Here is a 24,235-nt window from a genome sequence, read left to right as displayed (position 1 = left end):
TCTGGACGCTTTCTTAGGACGGACCTTCCAAGGGTCTCTGGAGAGCTTTGGCTTTTAAGCGCTGACTTCGAGGGTGGCCCCTGGCAAGCTGTGCCTGGGGCCAAAATGACCCCCGCCAGAGGGTCTGCAGAGGTGCCCTGGGTGGGGGTGCGCTCAGCGGCCAGGGGACCGAGCCCAAGCGGAGAGGGGAAAGGAGATGGAGGCCGGGCGTGGCCAGCACACCCGGGCCCTGCAGCGCACACCAGAGGCCGGGAGTGTCCGGAGGAAGCGGGCGCGTCACAGGGGACGGAGCCGGGACCCCGCGCACCCGCCCAGCCGCGTCCCACCGCCGTCTGGCCGCACACGGGCCGCGCTCCGCCACCGCTGCTCCGCCACTCCCGCGGCCGCCGCCAATGACACTCCTGTCGCTCGTAGGTGAGTGCTCCGCAGGGTCCCCTGTCCCTGCGGCTGTTGGCGGGCGGGTCCCCCGCAGGCACAGTGTGTTCCTTTCTTGTTACTGTTTTTACTCGATAAAGCCCAGGGCGCAAGCGGCTGCTGTGACGCAGAACTTCTCAGGACGTCTCCCCCCGGGCCGTGGGACCCTGCAGTGGGACATCCAGGGCCCCGGGGGGAGGGGGGGCATCAGCCTTATTATTTCTCTTCAAAAAGACCCCAAAGTCCGTCAAGTCTCAGACTGTGAACTCTCCCCCGCACCCCAGGACACTTGAGAAATCCAGGACATTAAAGACCTGAACACCTGTGGAGGCTTCTTGGCATTCAGGCCACTGGCCAGCCCAGGCTCAGGGTCATTTAAAATGGCATTTTGATGTCGCTGTGCAGAAAGATAATAAATCACACCTCTGAAAGTGAAATCATTTTGGTTTAGACAGTCTATGAATTAAAACCCTTGTCACGCTAGGAGTGAGAATCAAATATTTAAGAATCTTTTGGTACCAGCTCTGAACACCGTCCTGGACGACTTTCCAGAATAACAGCTCGCGGGATTCAGCGCTGTGGTTGGCCCTCAAATTTCCTTCGAGGAGGCCTGGAGCAACAGGCCTGAGCCTTTCCTTATCTTTTCCTATCAGTCCACAAAATGCCATTTACAGTTTTATTTTCAATAACTCTGGAATAAAAAGTTTTGTTCTGTGTGTCGTTTTTTTGTTGTTGGTCACATCCATGTGTATTTCCACTTTTCGAAGCTGAATTTTTGACCAGCATGTGGAGTTTTTAGGGGTTGGGGTTGGTTATTGTTATTTTAAAATTTCTCCTGATGAAATACAAGTAAAATAAATGTCATTAGGAAAAAGGTAGAAGTGAAAACCATCCCTACAATACAGGAGTTAAAAAAAAAAAAACAGTAATTGCATTTATCCACCTACATGGTAAGATGTCACCTTAAATAACACAGATTTGAATTCAAAAGACCCAAATACTCAATTTACCTGCATTTCTGCACCAAATGACTCCCAGACAGGGAAACCGCTTTACAATCAGGCAGTTACCTCTAAAAGTATCTCACCTGGGGATGAAGGGCGCTTCTGAAGCAGGTTAGCACACTGATCTGGGAAAGCACATTTTATTACAAAAGCGGAGTTGTTTATTACAGTTTAGCTTTGTTGAGATTTACCCGACAAAGGTTGAAACTGGAAAAAAATGAACCCTTAATCTTCTAGCATACTTGCCTTTGTACTGTTATTTAGGTAAATACTCCTTTGGGAAATTTCATAATCCATTTAGCAAAGTGGAAAGAAAGGAAAGAGGACCGGATGGGATTGTACGCTAACTCCACAAGGCAGGGAGGTGTTTCTTTCTCTTTTTGAAGAAAGTATATTTCTCTATTTTATGCAGTGGGTTTCTCCACTTTGTTGAATTGTTTCTACGCTCAAAATTGCACCAAGGCACCTTGTCTCCCAAATGCAAAATGTGAAATTCGTAATGGAAAGGAAGGCTGCTACTGCAACATGGGATTTTCAGGAAATGGTGTCACAGTTTGCGAAGGTAAACAGTCTTTATTACTTCTTTTGGATTATTGTAAGGATCTAATCAGATGTGATTGCTTTTCTGTCCGCCAGACACTAACTTGTTTTATGTTATACTGTTTGATTTCATACTGTTTTTTAAAAGCCTAAGGAAGTGACTCAAAAATTTGAACTTTTCATATTATAATTTTTACATGATTACTGATTTTTAGTGATGTCATCTGTATCTTATATTTGGTGGGCATATTAAATTTTGCCCTTTAATTTAAGCTGGAAAACCCAGGTTCAGAGGGCAGAGTCAATAGCTTTGATCGCAAAAAAACGCAGTTGAATAATTCAGGCTTCAGGCTGTCTTGCTACATACTGCCCTTGTAAACTCTCTGTGGTACTCAACTGCCTAAATGTGAGGATGGTATTAAAAGATCGGAAAGTTTTCTCATGCATAACTTGGGTGTAGAAAATTGAGAAAGAAAGTAAGAGAATTTTGAAAAGACATTCTTTTCTGAAACAGTAAATTCCATTTATGGAACTTTATGCCCAGAGAGAGAATGCTAGAAGGATCCTTCTAGGGTACAGTTTAGCCCATTGACTTGATCGATAACCAGAACACCATCTAATGATCACATTTAAGTGATTTCTTGTTTGTGGTCTTGTCTTCCACTGTCATTATTCCCTTCCCCCTCCAGTCTCGCTCAATCTTTCTTTATTCTTTTTTTTTTTTTATTTTCAGCAGACGCTAGTTGTAACGGGGTTGATAGATCAAACTTCTGCATAGGAGAAAGCAAAGAAAAAAAATAGTTCCAAGTCACAGAAATTAGTTTTAAAATGTAATTAAATGGCAAGTTAAAATTAGAGCTTTGTGATACGTGTATTATACTCCTAAATGTATTTAAGAAAACCTGAACTTTTTCTAATTAAGCCAGGAGTGTTACATTGTTAATATTGCATGTGTTTACTTACAGCATAAACAAATTGTATGGCGTGATTCAATTTGATAGGCTCTTTAAAAGATTAAATATGCAGTATTTAAGATCAAACCTCATCATAATTAGTTTAATGTTTAAAAAATGTACAGCAAGGCTGCGGTTTGCTTAATGGTGCATTAGATCAGGCATTTCTGCTTGTACGTACAGCCAGAATTCATAATATAGTATTTTAGAAGCACTACAAAATTCTTTCCATAAATAATCATAGATTTTTATTGTGTATTTAATTTAATGGCATTACGGCGAGTGGAAAGTTGAGTGACCCTCAGAATATTACATCTCACAAATTAGTGTGCCTTCCCAATAATCATTATAAATTGCACTATAGTACTTCATAAGCACCATTCCCTGTTTGTTATTTAGATATCTTTCAACTGTCATGATTATCTGCAGTAACATCAATAATTTTTCACTATTTGGACCTTCAGCAACCAACAGGCTAATATTCATGTTTTTAATGATTTCTTTTAAAACTTTACCTTCTATTATTCCATATAGTGGGTCTCTCCTCCCCCTCCCTCAAGCCACTTAACTCAATAGTTAGCTAAAGAACAGAAAAAAAAAAATTCAAGACATTTTGGACTGTGACATCTTTTTATACAAAATACAATTGGTAATGGGAATTTTTTTTAAGTTCATGTGAAACTTAAAATCCTTTCTATTTAAAGAAAGTTACATATTCATTTAATATTTATTATCTGAGGGCTGTAATGTTCTCTTGATAATAGTGTTTCTCACCTTTTTCAACTTTCATTAATTCACTGATAGATTTTTTGACATTTATTTTAGTAGATAAACTGATATGCTGTTTAGAATTAAATTTAAAACATTACATCCCCAACTGCTGAATAGTCTAGATTGTATTTTGAATTTGAAGGCTCTTCTTGGCTTTTTCATCTCCAAAGAGATTCCCCATCTTTCCTGACTGGTATTAGATCCGTAAGACATGAGCAGACAGGAGTTCGGCTATTGAAAATGCTTCCCTCTCGGGCGGTGCCTGTGGCTCAGTGAGCAGGTCGCCGGCCCCACATACCGAGGGTGGGGGGTTCAAACCCAGCCCCGGCCAAACTGCAACAAAAAAATAGCCGGGCGTTGTGGCAGGCGCCTGTAGTCCCAGCTACTCGGGAGGCTGAGGCAGGAGAATCGCCTAAGCCCAGGAGTTGGAGGTTGCTGTGAGCTGTGTGACGCCATGGCACCCTACCGAGGGCAATAAAGTGAAACTCTGTCTCTACAAAAAAAAAAAAAAGAAAATGCTTCCCTCTGGAGGAATAGAAGTTGTTTTCTTTGTAGCACCATCTCTGTCACCCCATTACCATCATAAAATTTAGCCCTCTCAGAGACACCAAATAAACACACAACCCGACCTCACTAAAGGTACTACAAAGCTAATTTTGAAGAAGGCATTTGGAACTGATATTACATGGTTCCTAGAAATAAGTTTTAATTGAAGTGAAAATATTTCATTTAATCCTCTTTTTATTGAACAAATATTTATTAAGCAGATTCATTATCATCACCATCATTAGAAGAACTGATATCTACTGTGTACTAAGATATTAATTAGGATAACTTTTTGTTATTTCCATTTTATATATGAAGCAATATATTCTTAAAAAGGGTAAGTGAACTGCCCACAAAGTAGTGGAGCCAAGATCTGAACCTAAGTCGAGCTGATTTCACAGCCTGCATTCTTGATCAACATGTTCCACCACAAGGCTTCTGCTTAACAGGTACTGCTGTGCCCCTGGGATGAAATCATAAGTAAGACATTGGCCTTGACTTCCAGTGTACGCAGTGGAACTGTTAGAGGACTGTATTAATGATTATAGTGCAATGTTATAAAGGTATAGATAGATATGTTTTGAGATGTTTTGCTGATTGCAGAGAAGTTTTCCAAATGGAAGTAGCATTTAAGCTGTGAATTGAAGAATAAATCAGATTTATCAAGATTTATGAAGTGCCAAAGTCAAGGCAGGCCAAAGGAATCAGAGGTAACAAAGGCCTAGAAGTTGAGCGTGTGGGGTATTCTTTTAACGAGCTGCACATATTTAATGCCAAGTTTATACAGAGCTATTGAGAAAGTATCCAGCCATATAATATGAAAAATAGAGACATATATGACTGGATACTTTATAGACAGCCCTCATATATCACAGAGCATCTTAGTTAAGGGGTGAGAATGTTAAGGGGATGAACATTAATCAAAGAAGAGCCATTGGCAAGTCTTAAGTAGCTGAGATACATCATATACTGTGTGTTAGGACGATGACTCTGTGAGGCAGAGTAAGAATGAATTAGCAACAGTCTGCCATTCAAAGGCTATTTCACTCAAACTATAAAAACAGTAGTACTTCATATTTGTGCAGTGAATTATAGTTTAGACTGCTTCATCCTAGTCCATCTTCAATTTTCATATCGAGCTTTAAATAGGCCAGGTTCTGTTCTTTATTTACAGGCACTTGTGGTAGCTAGCTTCTGTTTAACTCCGTGCTACAGCCTTGGGCAAGTCAGAGAAATAGGACTCTGGAACAGCAAGTGAGTTGCCCTGTGTCCCAAGACAAGTGATAAAGCTAGGAATCAAACCTTGGGATCTCAGTCTTTTCAAAATTACCATGAATGTCAGCCTATTTCTTTTCTTCTTTTTTATTGTTGGGGATTCATCGAGGGCACAAGAAACTAGGTTACACTGATTGCCTTTGTTAGGTAAAGTCCCTCTTATACTTGTGTCTTATGTCTTGCCCACAAAAAGTGTGTCACTCACTGAGACCCCCATACCCCTCCCTTCTTCCCTCTCTGCCCATCCTTTTCCCACCCACCCCCCTCCTTCTCTCTCTCTGCTCTCCCCTTCCCCTGCCAATCAGTGTGTACTAGGTCATTAATTGTCCTCATGTCAAAATTGAGTACATAGGATTCATGCTTCTCCATTCTTGTGATGCTTTACTAAGAATAATGTCTTCCACTTCCATCCAGGTTAATACGAAGGATGTAAAGTCTCCATTTTTTTTAATGGCTGAATAGTATTCCATGGTATACATATATTACAGCTTGTTAATCCATTCCTGGGTTGGTGGGCATTTAAGCTGTTTCCACATTTTGGCGATTGTAAATTGATCTGTGGTAAACAGTCTAGTCATGTGTCCTTGTGGTAAAAGAATTTTTTTCCTTCTGGGTAGATGCCGAATAATGGGATTGCAAGATCAAATGGGAGGTCTAGCTTGAGTTCTTTGAGGGTTCTCCATACTTCCTTCCAAAAACATTGTATTAGTTTGCAGTCCCACCGGCCATATTAAAGTGTTCCCTTCTCTCCACATCCACACCAGCATCTGCAGTTTTGAGATTTTGTGATGTGGGCCATTCTCGCTGGGGTTAGATGATATCTCAGGGTGGTTTTGATTTGCTTTTCTCTAATAATTAGTGATGATGAGCATTTTTTCATGTTTACTAGCCATATGTCTGTCTTCTTTAGAGATGGTTCTAGTCATGTCTCTTGCCCATTGATATATGGGATTGTTGGCTTTTTTCATGTGGATTAATTTGAGTTCTCTATAGATCCTAGTTATCAAGCTTTTGTCTGATTCAAAATATGCAAATATCCTTTCCCATTGTGTGGGTTGTCTGTTTCCTTTGGTTGTTGTCACTTGGCATAATTGGGATAGTATGGTCTTCCACATAAAATTGGTTGAATAGTTATATTTTAATAGGAAATTAATATTTTTAATCATTTCATTGAGATATTAATGTGAATTCATTGGCTTATGTGTTTTATGCTGATGTTTGAGGGTATTTGGGGAAAGGTTGTGAAGTTCTTATGGAAAGTTTAGGGTACATTTAAAATTGTGGATAATAGTTAACCTAAACTAGATTTAGTTTTGAAAGATATACTGGTATTCTTTATGCTTCTCAGCACATTTATGGTGGCCCTTTGGCACACAATTGTCATCAATGTAGGTAGGGAGTGAGAGATCTCTACTTCCCCAGGTAATCAGGAAAGTGTTAAAAGAAAATAAGGAGGAAAAGCGGGAATGATGTTGAATCTTTGTGTACATCTAAAACTAGATTTTGCTTGAGTTGGGATAAACAGCTATGAGAAGTGAGAGGCAGGGGTTAAAGTAGGTCCCTGCATGCATGGGGGTGAGATGGGTGACTGGGCAGTTTCCTACTCTCAGATAAACTCATCAAGTGGAGCTGTGACCAGAGGAGGTTCACACAGTAAGAGTAAAAGCAAAACACTTGACCCAGTTGAGGATTGGAAGGATGGGGAAGGATGTAGTTGATGGCTTGCATACATGCATAAAAATCCTTTCATAGCTTGGACCATGACTGTTACGATGGATCACAAGAAAAATGATGATGCCTCGGTGCCCGTGCTCAGCGTGACAGCCTATATTTAAAACACAGTGTTTCAAATCAGTCTTGAATAACCATCCATGTGCTTGTGTAATAGAACTCAACTGTAAAGATGTTATAACGAACTAGAGAGCAATATAGTACTGGTAAAGGCAGAAGAAACAATTTCACAACAGACTTCTAAGAATTAGGAAAAAGAAACAACCTGTGAATTCAGAATGTGGAAGAAGGATTAATTAAAATAATCCTCTAACATGATTCTGCCTGGTATAGACTAAGTGCTGAAGACATGTGATTGCTTCCATTATACTTTGTTCTTTAGTTAAAAAAAAAAAAAAAAGAGGCTGCTCATCAAAATGGGCAAACCATCTGTCATCAGAGCAGATAGAAAGCGTACAAATGTCGTGTGTGTGAGAGAGACGTGTGTATGCCTGTCAGTTAACACAATTAGCTATATTGTCTGAACTATGTCCTATAAGTGACTTCACTTTTGAATATTTAATTAGGTAATCATTTCCATATACAGATGTAAACAGAAAAACCACTAACTGTTCTTTGCATCACATTCCAATATTTCCCATTTAACTATAACAGATATGGATATAGGTAGAGACATATATGCCATTTGAACTCTGTAAGGTGTGACTATAAATACTGTCAATGAATTTTAAAAACCTGCATGCCAGAGTCAAGGTGCTAACAAGTATTACCCGCTTCTTAGTTACATGTAATTGTCAGGGTGTCCAATTATCATAATAATGCAGCCAGTATTCACAAATGTATTAGCACTCTTACTTTAGAATCCCAGTGTGTGTGTGTGTGTGTGTGTGTGTATAAAATGTGTATTTTCCTGTCCTCAGTGGCAGTGAAATTTTAAGAGTGGATTGAATTTTCAGAAATAGCTAAGAGAAACTTTTTTCCAAATCTCATGGATAAAGGGAATGATTAGTGACCATAATGGTTTTTCAAAAAAATGATGTGTGGTTATAAAGTAATATTAGAACACATGTAGAAAACATTTTGCATGAGAAGCATAAAGACAATTTGAAAACTTATGAGAGGCTTTGACTAATAGCATGATCACTGGAATAAATGTATCGACATTCAAGTTATTCTCATTTGGACGCGGACGCTCTATCATTTATTTAAGGATAGGTAAATTATTCTCGGGCATTCATTTTATAAACATTATCTCTTCTTCAAGAATCTATATCCAAAGAAAACTCTTACTTTTTCTACCTCTAAAAATAACAAAGGTAAACATGATGCATTGTTGAAACAATTCTTGGGTATAATCCAGCTTATTTGGATATATATTCGTGATTCAATTATTAATGCAAATGTTTTATAAAATATCCATTACAAAGAAGAAAAAAGGTCATGAAAATTAGTGCATTTTGAGGAACAGACCAAGCATTTTATGTATGATAAAACATTATAATTACCTATAAAAAAGAATGAGACAAAATCTTTTACTTATTTAAGCAATTGCAATATTCATTCTATCCCTTTCCTACTTGAAGTTTTCATAAACAATACCTTTAAATACGTAGCATAACAACGGTATAATTTGATTACCAGAAAAGGTGGTCCATCAGCTTAGCTTTACCATATTCTGGTGAATTAAATAGTCTGCTGACCAGAGTTGGTCTATTTATCCTCTGAGGCAGTGTACTATGCAAGCAAGGGAAGTCGAAGTTCACGAATCACCTTTAAATTGTATAGATATGTATCTTGTGTGAGTTACGTACCCAGAAAGTAAAGTGGATCAAAACTCCCTGCTTCAATTCCATCTAGAGCAGTGGTTCTCAATCTTCCTAGTGCTGTGACCCTTTAATTCAGTTCCCGTGGGTTGCAACCCACAGTTTGAGAACCGCTGCTCTAGAGACACTATTTTTCACAGCAGCTTCTAAATAGTTTGGGGGTTTTTTTGTCTAAGGTTTCAAGTGAATATGCTTTGAATATTTGTGTCCTTTAAATACTTGTGTTCAATTCTTAATCAGGCATTATCAGCTCTCTCTGGTAGTTCATCTAACACTTTCCTTGTTCTTTTATGCTCATGTTATCTTTGAGGTTTCCAAATTTAGAAGTGAAGACTTGAGTAGAATCTGGGCCAGGATTTTTTCATTCTCTCATTTTTTCCCTCTCTCATTTTTTCCCTCCCTCCCTTCCCCGCTTCCTTCCTTTCCTTCTTAATGACAATGCTCAGAAGGAGGTGGCTCCTGATTTTTAGGTAATATTTAAGGACTATTTGGAGAATTATTTTTGTACATCTCAATAATATTATGTATACATCGTTGTTCACATAGAAGATATGTTATTAAAATTCTTAAGGGAAAGCAAATGGGTTTTTGTAAAAAAAAAAAAAGTCTTTTTATATACATCAGAGAAATTTCTTAGGTAAATGAGTACTGTGGCAAACTTGAAAAAGTGTGAACTTTGATGTTCTTTGAGAGAGTTGTGTATCAAATTTGTTTAAACCAGCGGTTCTCGACCTGTGGGTCGCGACCCACAGAAACTATTAAACGGCCACGGCAGTAGGAAGGTTGAGAACCACAGGTTTAAAGGCAGGTTTATGTTTCCTTCTGATTTTTTTTGTATTGTAACCTAGTTTCTTCTACCATCAATGAATCCCCAACGATTAAAAAAAAAAGGAGAAGATATTCCATCAAAAAGCTAGCTTTTTTAAGTATCACCCTTATGCTGGGAATTTGGTTGGTTACCAGTTTAACCAGTTTTTTCTTTTTCAATAATGCTATATTGAATTATTTCTGTGTCTTAGAGATTTCTAGATCTGGAATGTCCACATGTAGAAATTTCATGGAAACTTTTAAGTCCTTTGGTGCATACTAATATTTTCAAATTGCTCTCCAAAAAACTAAACCAATATAGTACTTGCTTCCATCACCAGCGTCTCCATGCGTGCCAACCAGCACTGGGTATAATTTCTCCTCATTTTCATAATTAAAAATGGAACTTCTTTTACATTGTTTGATCTATACGTTTTCCCTTGATGTATTCAATTTTCTTACAAATTTGACTTTTTAATAACTCTGGCTATCAAACACATTGTGATCTTTTTCCTAGCTTATCATTTACCTTTGCCTTATAGTATTTTTTAACTTAGAGTATTTTTCACTTTTATAAATATTCAAATTTTAAAAAATAAAACAAAAGAAAAAAATATAAACACTTTACAAAATGATAGCCTAAATTCACCCCCATTTCTGGATCGCGATTATCTGTGAACTTTATCCAAATACATAAAATACCTTTGCTACTTTCAGAAGTCTTTTTCCTTTGTTCCTTTGTTCACAACAGAACAAAATATACCACGTTAATTAGGTGGACCTTTCGCAACAATATCCACTCCATAAGATTACAGATTTCATATATATATTCCAAGAGAAAGATAAAACAATGAACTATTCTAAAAAAAAAAATATTTTATTTTGAAAAGGAGAAAAAAAAGCTTGTGTCATTTGAGTTCTGCTGACCATTTCTGCAGTTTTAAAGCCAAAACTTCTCTGTCTGATTTGTTACTGTCAGGTTTGTGGACTAAGATTCAGGAATCATTTTTCTAAATCATTTTCTTTCATGTTTATCTCACAAGACAATTATAAGAATTAATGAGATACAAATTAAGAAATATCTTGAGATCTTAAAGAAGGGTTTAATATGACTATATGATTTTGGATTTTCCCAAGAAACCTATAATAAAATATTATGAAAATTTTTCATCACATAGAAGCCTCATTTATTTTTAATCATTTTTAATCAGTATTATCTAGATGGATTTGTTCAATATTTAGACCAGAAAAGTACTTTCAAGTGACTAATAGCAATGAGAATGAAAGTGAAATAGTACAAATAGTAAAAATGTAAGTAACACATACCGTCTGAGTTCTAATTTGAGGAATCAAAAAATTGTTCAAGCCAGGCATAGTGGCTCATGCCTGAGCACTCTGGGAGGCCAAGGCAGGTGGATTGCCCAACCTCACAGGTTTAAGACCAGCCTGAGCAAGAGTGAGACCCCATCTCTAAAAATAGCTAGGCATTTTGGTGAATGCCTGTAGTCCCAGCTACTCAGGAGGCTGAGGCAAGAGAACCACTTGAGCCCATGAGTCTGAGGTTGCTATGAGCTGTGACGCCACAACACTCTACCAAAGGTGACAATGTGAGACTCTCTCTCTCGAGGATGATTGGTGGGATCACATCTGTGGTGCATCTTACAAGGGTATATGTGAAACCTAGTAAATGTAGAATGTAAATGTTTTAACACAATAACTAAGAAAATGCCAGGAAGGCTATGTTAACCAGTGTGATGAAAATGTGTCAAACAGTCTATAAAACCAGTGTATGGTGCCCCATGATCGCATTAATGTACACAGCTATGATTTAATAATAATAAAAGTTACAAAAATATGTGTTAAATCAATCTGATGTAAGACATCTTACAGTATATTTTTTACTTAAGAAGCAAGAAATACCACCTGAATTAATATTATTAACTTGATTTTTTTTTCTAAGTGAAGGATACCATTTTAGGTTTATTTGTAAGGTTATAATATCCATTTATAAAATTGATAGGTGGGTGGACCAACAGCTATGTCTAGAGATATGGGTCATACAATATGTGCTGTTGATAAGGCATCAATGACAGTAAAAATTAAATATTGTTTTTTCCAGAACTGATTTTTTTTGTATTTTTTTTTTACATGCAAAGTGAATATGGCAATTATACCATCTTGCATTCCCATTCTTTGGTATCTTTTGGTGCTGCTAGGAAATTAAAACTAAATGAAAATTGTTCTCTAAATGTAGATTTTCATACATTTTAATTCTCTTTTGCTTTTCAAGTATAATACTGGTAGAAAGGAGAGCAAAGAAATAATAATAACATTAACACTTCCAATACCACGAAAGAAACTCAAGTGAGTTCCAAATAACTACTTTGTTTATTATAACTACAGTGTCTTGTCAATATTTTAAGACTTCAAACTTTGTTCTGCAAAATTGGTGACATTTTCTTTTATCTGAAGGTCAGTTGCCTATAGTCCCGGTTTTATAGGGTGTCGGCACACTTCATAGCTAACCCTGGTTATTTTACAAGTAAATTATGCAGTTGTGTATCTATTTTTCCATTATTTCTCTTATTCCTTATGTATTCTCTTTAATGCTTCAATAAATAAGTTTTAGATTTGGAGCTTAACAACAAAAGAGAGCACTGTATTCATGTTGATTTTATTCCTCTCTGTGAGTTAGATACATGAATTTATAAATTTAATCCATACGACTCTGAAGTAAGGGCTAGTATTATTCTCAACTTACAAATTAAGTAATTTTCAAGAGAAAGTATATTAAATAGTTTCCTCACTTGATCCTTAGACTACTCTGGGGGTGGTTCTGCAAATAAGGAGACTGAATCTTACTGAGATAAAAATGAATTCTTTTTGTTTTACCCTTCCCCCATCTGCCTTTTCCCCTACATTATCAAAAAATGTACACCCGTCCTCTTGTTCCTCTTTTTTACACCTATCTTCATTTAACCACTACTTTATCCTTTTTCTGAGACTAATCCTAGTCTAAAGTAGAGGAACATATACTTTAAATCCTGTAATATGTCATCTTAAAAATAAAATAATTTTTAGATCTACATCTTATCCTCCAGGTTCCCATTACTGGCTTCCTCTCTTATTTCCTTATATCCCAACAGCTAAGACTCAGCCCTGAAAATTGAAACCCTCATATTATCCCGTCACCAGAAACTAGATTCTCTGATATATAAACTGGTGTGTATATTTAAGATATTTAGCAATGAATGCACTATAGCTAAAACTATGTGTATGCTTTAAAATCTTTATAAAATGTGCACATCATATACAAGAGTTTAATTCCTGTGTATTCAGCCACCTCCTTCAAACTTAGTAAATTGACAATAAAAGAGGTAAAACCAAGGGGGATTCATGAGCTGTCCACAAGCTGAGAGTGGAATTCTCAAAGCCAAGCCCAGTGCCATGAGTTCTATGCACACAGGGAAGGCTAGAGCAAAATGGTGGCTTTTCCTTGTGGTGGCAGTGTGCGATCCTCTGCCCAGAAAGGGAGGCAAAATCTATGTGATTAGCTGATACATTATTTACCAAAGGCTACACAGATTGGGCCCATTAGTCCCCATTTACTGTTTGCCTCCAGTTAAGGCTAAGAATATATTCTCTTAAGAAAACTTGGTCATCTGCTTGCAAAAAATTCTTGAGAGTAAACATTGATGCCACCTTTCTGCCTTCTTCCCACACAGGCCAACTGGAATAATGCCTAAAACTGGATAATACTTTTGATTGCTCCTGTCAAAAAAAACTAATGTTTCACCTCCAATAAAATACATTCATCTTCTGACCAATTTTAGCCCCAAATTGAGGAGTTTATTTACAGTAGGAAGGCTGAAAAAAAAAATCCTCCCAAACTGTAACACTAAAAAGTAGAGATGGGAAATATGAAAACAGAGCTGAGAAACAGAGGACCAAACATGGAAGGCCTGTGATCGATTGATAGAAATCTCACTGAAAACCCATTCTGGGAAGATGTTGCAGAGGAAATAATAAAGGATATAGGGTAATTTCCCAAAGCTTAAGGAAGTCCTGAGTCTTCAATTAAAACAAACCTGTCATGACCCTTTATCTTCTACAAAATATGCCTGTGCCTCCATTTCTCAGTTTATACGTAAGGGATGTCTACTGATATCCTACCGTGAAAGAGGAGTATAGTGTATTTCACAATATGTCACTTTTATATATACACTCAAGTTGATTATTATCTTGTTCATAATGGACTATATTGACTGATGTAACATCATGCTACTCCATTTGCTGAGCCTAGGATGAAAACCTACTCACATTGTAGAGAGAATGGGAGAAGATGGTTTTCAAAAGGACATTTGGGTGATTTGTACCAGAGAGGGGTGATCACTTGCCAGGCAGCCAGTTGCACAGGTGACTACTACAGGTAACTACTATGAAAAAGTTTCTACCTGTCCTCTATTCCTCTTTTTTACACCTATCTTCATTTAACCACTACTTACTTTATCATTTTTCTGAGACTACTTCCAGTCTAAAGTAGAGGGACATATACCTTAAATCCTGTGCTATGTCCTCTTAAAAATAAAATAATTTATAGATCAACGTCTTATCCTCAAGGTTCCCATTACTGGATTCCTCTCTTACTTCTTTACACCCCAACAGCTGAGACCCAGCCCTGAACGTTGAAACCCTCTATTATCCCATGACCCAGAAACTAGATTCTCCGATAATAAACTCTAATATTCTTGTGCTAATGTCTCCAGGTTTGTAAAGTTTATTCTATCCCTGTTTAGCTGAGAGTCTAATGATGTGTCCTGAAGAGTCACCAAGCTTCGATTTCCCCCAAATGAGCAGAGTGGACTAGTATCTTTTTATTAATGGCCCTCCCGGATTGAATTATTTTTGGATTCTGTTATTGAAACACATTTATTTGAACTGTAGTCAATTCCAGTTCAACTACCCCATGAGTCAATCTCCTTGATTTTCGGACTCATTTGGAAACATGAAAGTGAAACAGGTATGAATTTGGGTCTCTCGCTTCTAAGCTCTGTGTACTTTCCACTGTACGACACAGTTTTTTCATACCGTGACCTCTGGCGCCGGCATGACCAATGCAGGTGATGCTTTTATTTACTCCTTGTACTCCACTCGTGACCTTGACACATCACGGTGCTCTTTCTTGCTTATCCAGGATGTGACCTTAAAGTTCATCTCCTAATATTACCTGATAGGTACTGTAAATCAATACAGGTTGACACATAAATGAAACCATTTTTCCCTGTTTTCTCTGGTGTCTTCCTCCCTTGGAAGGAATTTCTAGATCAATCTTCAGAAAGCCCTCCTGCATCACAGTGCTAAAAAGTAAGTATTAAATGTAATATGATCAGCAAGAGAAGTGCTATATTTAAGTTACTTGAACCATTAAAAATGAACCATGATTTTTATACTTACTCCCTTATTGGTGAGAGTCGGTCACTGTTACACACGTATGCAATGGGATTGAGAATCTCCCCTTTGAATAAGATGCTATTGGACATTCAATTTAAGGGTGGGAGAGGTGTGATTCATATGACTTTATAATTATGGTGTAACTAACAATCAAAAATGCTATATAATGGAATTTATCCTTGTGTTGCAATTCCAAAAGAACTTTGGTAAGTGTTACATTCAAGAATGGTAAAAAGCAGAACTGATCAGAAGGACAGTCCTCTCAACTGGGAAGGAGACTAGAAGCAAAATTTCTCTATTCTGGGGATGATATTCATTGCCAGGGATCAAAATACCTTTGCATTAGGCTCCCAAAATAAGACAGGATGATCAATTGCGTGTGTTCAGGGGAAAAGCTAGACACTTTCATTGTAAGGAATATTATAAACTGAGACTTGTTGTGTAAGACTCAATTCACATGTCGTTTTCTTTGCAAGACCTTTTATTTCTGTTATGAATTAATTGTTTATTCATGTTCTCCTAGTGATTCATCCTAGTAATGGATTTTTTTTTATTTTTGTATTAATATATAATATTGGAGTTAGTTTTGATGGGGTCTGACTGGGGAATAGTGACTGGGGAATTCCAACTGTAACTATTCTTTGAGCAGTGTAACTTTTTCTTATTCTTGATTATAACCTTAGAAACTACCAAAATGCCTTGGATCCGATGTACAAAATGCTTTAATGCCTCATTTTTATTGTTCTTTACCTTCACCTGTGCTGAATTTATTGAGACATTGTGAATGGTATATCTGTCACCATGAATCAGGCACTTGGATCTGGTTGAACTTTACACATTGTAAAAGGCTGATTTGGAAGAATTACCTTAGATAGAATTCCATTCCAAATATTTTGATGTAAATAAAGAGTATCTATTATAGCCATATAAAAAATTTGTGGCTCTGTCGGTAGGGTGCTGGCCCCATATACCGAGGGTGACGGGTTCAAGCCCAGCCCCGGCCAAACTGCAACCAAAAAATAGCCGGGCGTTGTGACAGGCGCCTGTAGTCCCAGCTACTCGGGAGGCTGAGGCAAGAGAATCGCTTAAGCCCAGGAGTTGGAGGTTGCTGTGAGCTGTGTGAGGCCACGGCACTCTACGGAGGGCCATAAAGTGAGACTCTGTCTCTACAAAAAAAAAAAATTTTTTTTCATAAATTACCAAAGTACATATCATAAACTTAATGTTTTTTTTTTAATTTTCCAATATTTTATTAGGCAATTTTTCAAACATACATTACAGTTGAAAGAATTATACAGTGATCACCCATACACCCACCACATACATTTTATAATTTTCTTCTTCTTTTTCACATGTAGGAAATCTGTTTGTAGGGAGGCCACAAATTTTGTGCCTCTCATCACAGTGACCCCAGATTCAGGTTGGGTGTGTTATAAACAGAGGAGCCAGCCATTCTTCAGGCCCCCTGCTCTGAGCACACCTCTCCAAGAATTTATTCTAAGGGAACCAATTGTATATACACACACAAAGATGTCTATTCCTTTGCTGAGGGTAACCAGTGACTAGCTAAACACTAGACTAGCTAAATACAAGGATCCACTGAATAATTTATGGTCTACCCAGAATATGAGGGGACCGTTAAGAATAATGATACAGTTTTTTATATTGATACGGAAAGTCATTTGAGAAATGTTGATAAGTAAAAAACTCAGTTACAAAGCAAGATTAAAAACATAAAGGTTTAGAAGTAAACACGAAATGCTCACAGTGGGGGAATTAAGAACAATAAGTTTTCTCTTTGCTCTTTTAAAAAACTTAATGTTTTTTGATCCATAATATCTTTGTTTTCCTATTTCATTTTGAGTGATCAATTTTGCAACAATGAATTTTCACTAACTTATAATATTTATTGTTTTTTTGTACATTTTCATGAATTAAGATGCAATATGTCATAAGCCAGAGTTGTTTGCAATATTGGCACTAATGTCTTGTAATGGTCTTCTATTTTTAAGACACCCTGGCCCTTCTGTTCAGAGAGACTCGGGAATCACTGTGACTGTTAGTTCTGGGTCTTATGTATCAAGCGTACCATTTTCACAAAATTCCTGGGAAGTGTGAAATCACTGGCACTTTAAAAAATGAAATTTTTTGTGTGTAATCATATTAAGACTTTGACAGTTCATGTTTAATTATTAAAATAATTTTAGTCTGTGTGTTATTAATAATGCCTACCTCACATCTGTCACTCACTCCTTCCAGTAGCCCAAACTTCATCTTCAGTAAACTATTTAAGATGGGATTTTACCATTTTTTGCATTAATATGTACAAAGCAAAAGACTTTACTTTGTTATAATGTGTTATGTAAAAAAAATTTTATAGTGTTAATATTAATTTCTAAATTTTATTAAAATGAATGGCATGATCTCATAAAAAACTGAAAAGAAATAAAATATTTTTTCTCTCTAAAACTTTAAATCATTTTATGAAAATTTTGGTACTCCCAAAATAAAGACAACAAAGAAAATGTTTCCGTCTGCAAAAATGTCTTACGTGTGGGAATATATATGTATACACACATAAATTTATCTTTTGCAAGTGTTAATTTCTTATTCTAAGAATGATCCTTTCATTCTGTTTAGCAGTGTTAAAATCAACTAAAAGATTACATGTTTAGGAGAATGTGGGGAAAATAATTTGAAAAATGTAGATAGTTTTCTACTTCCTGTCTGCGGTACAATTTTTTATCCCATGTTTTATCAACCATCTAACATCAAGTTGGTACCAAGTATCTAGAGCTATAATAGATTTATACAGTTTGTTAGTGAGCTGTAGGAGACAATGCCACTGTGTGGGGCATGTTATACAGAATTTGTATTAATATAGCAAATATTTGATTGTTACATAAATAGAACAATTATATTTGGCACAAAAATTGTGAGTTATGACTTTTAAAACATGCAGTGAGATTATCTAAATATTTCAGCTCCCTTATCTAGGTGAGTCCATGTCGTTGATCGCAGATGAAGGTTCCAACCTTAAGTTGCTGTACTTTTGTGTGTAACTCTGAGTAGGGTCTAAATAAGGGTATTAGGAGGAAAAAAACTGTTCCGTGAAATTGGAATATAGAAACAGAACTCCAGCACCTGAATGTATTAGACAATAGTATTTTATATTCAAGTCAAAAAATTGTCACTGCAACTGTGATTATCTTGAGTGCCATTGGTCAGACGAGTTCAATTCCTACAGAGTCCCTTTGCATGGGAATTAATGCAAGGTAATGCTATTTTCCATATTAGCATGATTTTTTCTGCCATTTTATGTTCAGATATATAATTTGTATTACTAAGAAATCCGGACTAGTATACAGTTTCATAGATTATAATTGTTTAAAATTTCCAAACAAATTGCTGTAAGAATGTCAGAACTGTTAAACCATACATTTATTTTAAAGATGAAATTAACACTTTGGTTCTTTATTTGCCATGGAAAGAGATAATGACTTTCTCAAGGAAGATTAGAATCTAACCAAACATTTTAGGCTAAATATAGCATACAAAGCCTGTGCCATTTGTGAAAATGCTATCGGGGAGAAAACCCAATGACTGAGTTTCTGCACTGTATTTTTTAGGTACACAGATTTAATTTAGAGATTATAGTTTGGAAATAAAATTTACTGTATGAGTGTTTTTGGCTGATAAGAAATTGATTTTGTGACCTTGGTACACATTAATTGAAGTATCTGGCAATGTGTGTTGACTAGGTTAAAGGAGCCACCATACTTGGAACCGCATAGCCCCTCACACGGAACCAGCAGGTTAATCACTTTGTTACCCTTAGAAGGGAGGAAACTATTTTTTGCTGACCTAGGAACTAAATAATCTCCTTCTATTGTATAACACATGGTGTTGTGTAACTAGCATTATATTTAGTTGGTTCGCCATATTAAAAGCGGAGTCTTCTAATTTAAGACTTATTACTTACAGATTAAATTATTTTCTAATATTTTAATGATGTAGTTATCAAATCATAAATAAGAAAATATATACTAATGAAAACATTCCATCATAAATAAAAATCCTGTGTTATTTGAATTATTCCCTACATTTTAGAATGTTTTATTTTATTTTATTTTTTTATTTATTTATTTTTTTTGCAGTTTTTGGCTGGGGCCGGGTTTGAACCCACCACCTCCGGTACAAGGGGCCGGCACCCTAGTCCTTTGAGCCACAGGCACCACCCACGTTTTTCAAGAAGACAGAATGAATGTATAAAGTTGTCAGTGTTGGCTTTTTAAATAGGTATTGACTCCTGTGTAGTTGTATTTACACAGGACAAATAGATTTCAGGAGAGAATTAAAGCAAATTGTGAAACTTGTGAAATCTTCCCAAGGAACTCCAAAATATATACTTCCCGTGAGATTCTTTGGGCTTGGCTAAGCAGATTAGTTGTCCTTATTCCAGACAAGTGTACATGCCCACTTCTTTTCTATTTGATATATATATATATATAACATTTATCTATTTTCATGCTGTTGGATCTCTGCTGGACAGTCATACACCCTAAGTCTTAAAGAACTCCATATTAAAAATATAACTGAAATAGTGTTTAACATTTGGAACTAGAACAAGGAAGGAACGTGCTGTCTGCTGTGCGTTTCCGATAATGACTGTCGACGTGTACAGACGACTAAGTTTTGATGATACCGAGCAGAAGCTGAGGTGGTTCTAACACTTGTCTGATGTTTTTCCCTTTGTGGCAAATTTTTGATATTTTGAAATGAAAGAGTTTTATATCCTTTGTGTCAGAAACGTTCTTCTACCAGATTTCTTGTGCCATATGGAGCATAAGTTCTGAAGATTATTTCTGGACCTTTATAAACACAGAAACCTATTGAGAATACCAACGAAAGCAAACAGATCTCTCTTGTACATGCGAGGCAGGGGGCAAGCAGATGCTTGATTACAATGTTATGTTTCTCCAACTAATGTTATGTTCATTGCAGTGGTTTCATAATGGAACACCATGTGGAGAAGAATCGTCTTTTAAATGTGTTTTGGACTTTGAATTTCAGTTTATTAGTAGACAAATATGTCAGAAAATTTTCAATAGAGGCACCAATTGTAGTTTAATAGTCAACCACCTTTGTCTTTTTTCCTTTTCTCTTTTGAAAAAATCAGACGGTTGCTTTAAGAAAAATAAGTATAGGGCGGCGCCTGTGGCTCAGTGAGTAGGGCGCCGGCCCCATATGCCGAGGGTGGCGGGTTCAAACCCGGCCCCGGCCAAACTGCAACGGAAAAATAGCCGGGCGTTGTGGCGGGCGCCTGTGGTCCCAGCTACTCGGGAGGCTGAGGCAAGAGAATCGCGTAAGCCCGAGAGTTGGAGGTTGCTGTGAGCCGTGTGACGCCACGGCACTCTACCGGAGGGCGGTACAGTGAGACTCTGTCTCTACAAAAAAAAAAAAAAAAAAAAAAAAAAAAGAAAAATAAGTATAGAGTTAATCTGAATTTAACCAAGATTTTCAATAGTGGTCTATAGTACAAATTGCATAATTACATTAAGAAGATAAAACCGAACTCTTATCAATTACCAGTGATACAGTTTTAATAAAAGAGTCTCGTGATTCTTAAAATGTGAACCAAAGACCTTAGTGCTAGTAATACCTCAATATTTATAGATCAGTGTCTTTATGAATGGAAAAGAACATGTCCTTCTAGCAAAGTTCAAAATAAATAGATTGTTCAATATTTAATCTTAGTAAAAAAATGAAAAATGATAAAATTAAATATGACATATGTAGAAAGAATCTAAATTAAAATTCTGAAGCATGCTACACCTTCAAAACTAGGTGGGAAGTATAGATAGTAAATATGGAAGAGAAAAATGGCGATGTTCATTTTAAAGCAGGTTTCAGATGATGATGAATCTGATAGAGACCCACGGTGGGCCTCAGCTTTTTTGATAAAGAATATTTATGATTTTAAAGAAGATCGACTAAACCCTCATGACGTATCCCTGTAAGTAGCAAGTGGAATTACAACATACTGTGGAAGGAGCAGATCCTCTGAGGAAACCATCCCCAGGATTGAATCCTGTTTATGGCCTTTATCAGTTCCTATATCCACAAAAGGTAAACAGTTTCATCAATTTCAAACTAATTTTTGAAGAATAAAGAGAAAATACAAATAAAATAATAATAATCCTGGCCATACAGAAGAGCCTCAATCAGTGATGACGTTGCTAATGTAAATCTGTCGATCGTTTTCTGCCACATTGTTTTCCATAGGTTCATGCTTTTATACTTTTCAAACCATTCAGATAATCTGATGAAGATCATCTAAGCTGCCGTGACTAATGTGGCAGGTGTAATAACAAGATGCTCTTCCATGTCCCCTAGACTCTACCAACTACAACAGGCATTTCAAGATGCCTCCCAGAGTTAAGTTACTAGTTCTTAACTCATATGTTAACCTCACCGTGTTCAAAGAAAAAAATCAGAAAAAAATTATTTACTTATCAATAACCTTTCTTTAAAGAGTGAGTTTCTTTAACTTCCTTTGTACCAATCATGCCTCGTCAGCATGGGAAAGACTGCATGTAAAGTGGAAGCATATTTACAAAGAGCGTGCGGGGGGCAGCGCCTGTGGCTCAGTCGGTAAGGCGCCGGCCCCATATACCGAGGGTGGCCGGTTCAAACCCAGCCCCGGCTGAACTGCAACCAAAAAATAGCCGGGCGTTGTGGCGGGCGCCTGTAGTCCCAGCTACTCGGGAGGCTGAGGCAAGAGAATCGCTTGGGCCCAGGAGTTGGAGGTTGCTGTGAGCTGGGTGATGCCACGGCACTCTACTGAGGGCCATAAAGTGAGACTCTGTCTCTCAAAAAAAAAAAAAAAAGAAAAGAAAGAAAGAGCATGCTGGAACTAAGTGCTCCCAAACCACACACACACACACACACACATATACATATATACATACATAGACACACTGTTGCCCTAGCCTTGAGTGCCGTGGAGGGCCTACCTCACAGCAACCTCAAACTCCTGGGCTCAAAGGATCCCCCTGTCTCAACCTCCCTAGAAGCTGGGACTACCAGCATCCACAACAACGCCCATCTAATTTTTTCTTTTTTTAGTACAGAGGGAGTCCCAATCTCAATCAGGCAAGTCTTAAACTGCAGAGCTTAAGTGATCCTCCCGTGTCAGCCTCCCGGAGTGCTAGGATTGATTATAGCTGTGAGCAACTATGCCTGGCCTTAAAATCACATATATATATGTATACATACATACATACATATGCGAAAAAATTAAATGATCCAAAACCAGACGTTTAATATTGAATGCATGGTGCCTAAAAGGGAATATAAAGTCCATTGAGAGATAGATTTAAGAAGTATAAATTTGGGCTGGGCATGGTGACTCATGTGTATAATCCTAGCACTCTGGGAGGCCAAGGCCGGTGGATTGCCTGAGTTCACACATTGGAGACCAGTCTGAGCCAGAGCGAGACCTCGTCTCTAAAACTCACCAGGCAGGGTGGCAAGTGCCTGTAGTCCCAGCTACTTGGGAGGATGATGCAAGAGAATCACTTCAGCCCAAGAGTTTGAGGTTTGTGAATTGTGACACCCCGGTACCCTACTGAGGGTGACAAAGTGAGACTCTGTCTCAAAAAAAAAAAGTATAAGTTCTCAAAAACAGTTTACTATGAATACTTACCAATTTTTTTAAACAAAACTATTAATATCTATCACAAGCTTTTATTGCTTGCAAACAAAGACGTTTGCATGAAAACTTGAACAAGCTTCATATATAAAATTCTAAACATTTTTGTTTGGCTTAACAAATCTCTCACTGAATTTAGTTACTTAAACATACATATGTATATAAAGATAGAAAATGATAGGGGAGAACTATTTCTGAATATGAAATGTCTTTTGATTATTATTATGCAATTTTTAAAAGACTTGCAGGATATTCTGGCAGCATGAAGTTTATTGGAATAGAGAAATACACATTTTTTGAGCAAAGATACTTCTGATGAAATGGAAGGAAAAATTATTTTGGAGGTGGAAATACTAAATAAATTGGCACAATTTTGAAGACTGGAATTTGGTAGCTTGCCTCTCCAGGAATCTATATAATCTCCCAATTGATTCTTAAACTCAGGAAAATTATGGGTCTGTAGAAAACACTTGTGAGACAACTATTTGTAGGGTTTTCAGTGGCTGAGAGAAAGGTTGTGTGTTCATTAACGGGGCTGGTTGAAAGGGATGACTGGAATAACTATGTCATGATTCTGCTCTTCCATGGCTGTGCAGATGTCTGGTGTAATTTTTCTCATCTTGAACAAAGACAGATTTGAATGGAAATATGTCAAGATACCTTCAGTCAGTCAGCAACATTTCTGAGTTACAGTTTAACTTATGTTAACTCAAGACAACCAAATATTTGCTTAACTGCATTTGAACCCTTTGTAATTTCCTAGAAATCTTTACACTAAATAAAAAGAGAGAAAAATAGAATGCAATTAACTAAGAACAAAAACACATCCTTTTGAGACTAAATTTCAACTTTATTTTTAAAAAGTCAGAACAGAACAGAGTTAACAGCATTTGGCCCCCATACAGACTCCTGTCTATCAGGCTCTCATAAGTTTAAATTTACTCTATTTTTTAACCTATCATTTGAAAATACTAATTATTAAGTAACTGATACTGATGATGAATTTAACTTTTGTGAAATATACTGAAATAAAGTTGTAAACTTTTGTTATAACAACAATTGTTTTCCATTACTTTCATTTTGTAATTTGGGTTATACTTAAAATGCTTTGCTTTGATATGTGTTACTTTTGGTTCTAATACATTTTGCAACTTTTCTGCTAGTTTGTTGATATTTCTTAATTACAGAGAAAATGGATTCTTATTG

The 24,235-nt window shown here is 36.9% G+C and overlaps 1 protein-coding gene and 1 non-coding gene across 2 annotated transcripts in view; one reads left to right on the top strand and one right to left on the bottom strand.

Moving 5' to 3' along the window:
- The first annotated feature begins 303 nt into the window (after positions 1–303).
- ADGRL4 (adhesion G protein-coupled receptor L4) overlaps positions 304–24,235 on the top strand; it is a 98,813-nt gene continuing 74,881 nt past the window's right edge. Inside the window, exons 1-2 of the mRNA XM_053592258.1 lie at positions 304–414; positions 1,831–1,980. Coding sequence (XP_053448233.1) covers positions 393–414; positions 1,831–1,980 — 172 coding nt within the window. The 5' untranslated portion in view covers positions 304–392. The remainder of the gene's footprint in view (positions 415–1,830; positions 1,981–24,235) is intronic.
- Positions 16,666–16,798, bottom strand: LOC128587062 (small nucleolar RNA SNORA11). Its single transcript, XR_008380488.1, has one exon. It is a non-coding gene; the product is annotated as a small nucleolar RNA SNORA11 (small nucleolar RNA).

Source organism: Nycticebus coucang, chromosome 5 (genome assembly GCF_027406575.1).
Source record: "Nycticebus coucang isolate mNycCou1 chromosome 5, mNycCou1.pri, whole genome shotgun sequence".
NCBI classification, from domain to species: domain Eukaryota; kingdom Metazoa; phylum Chordata; class Mammalia; order Primates; family Lorisidae; genus Nycticebus; species Nycticebus coucang.
The sequence above is the reverse complement of the archived record's forward strand: the minus strand, read 5'-3'. Positions and strand labels throughout refer to the sequence as shown.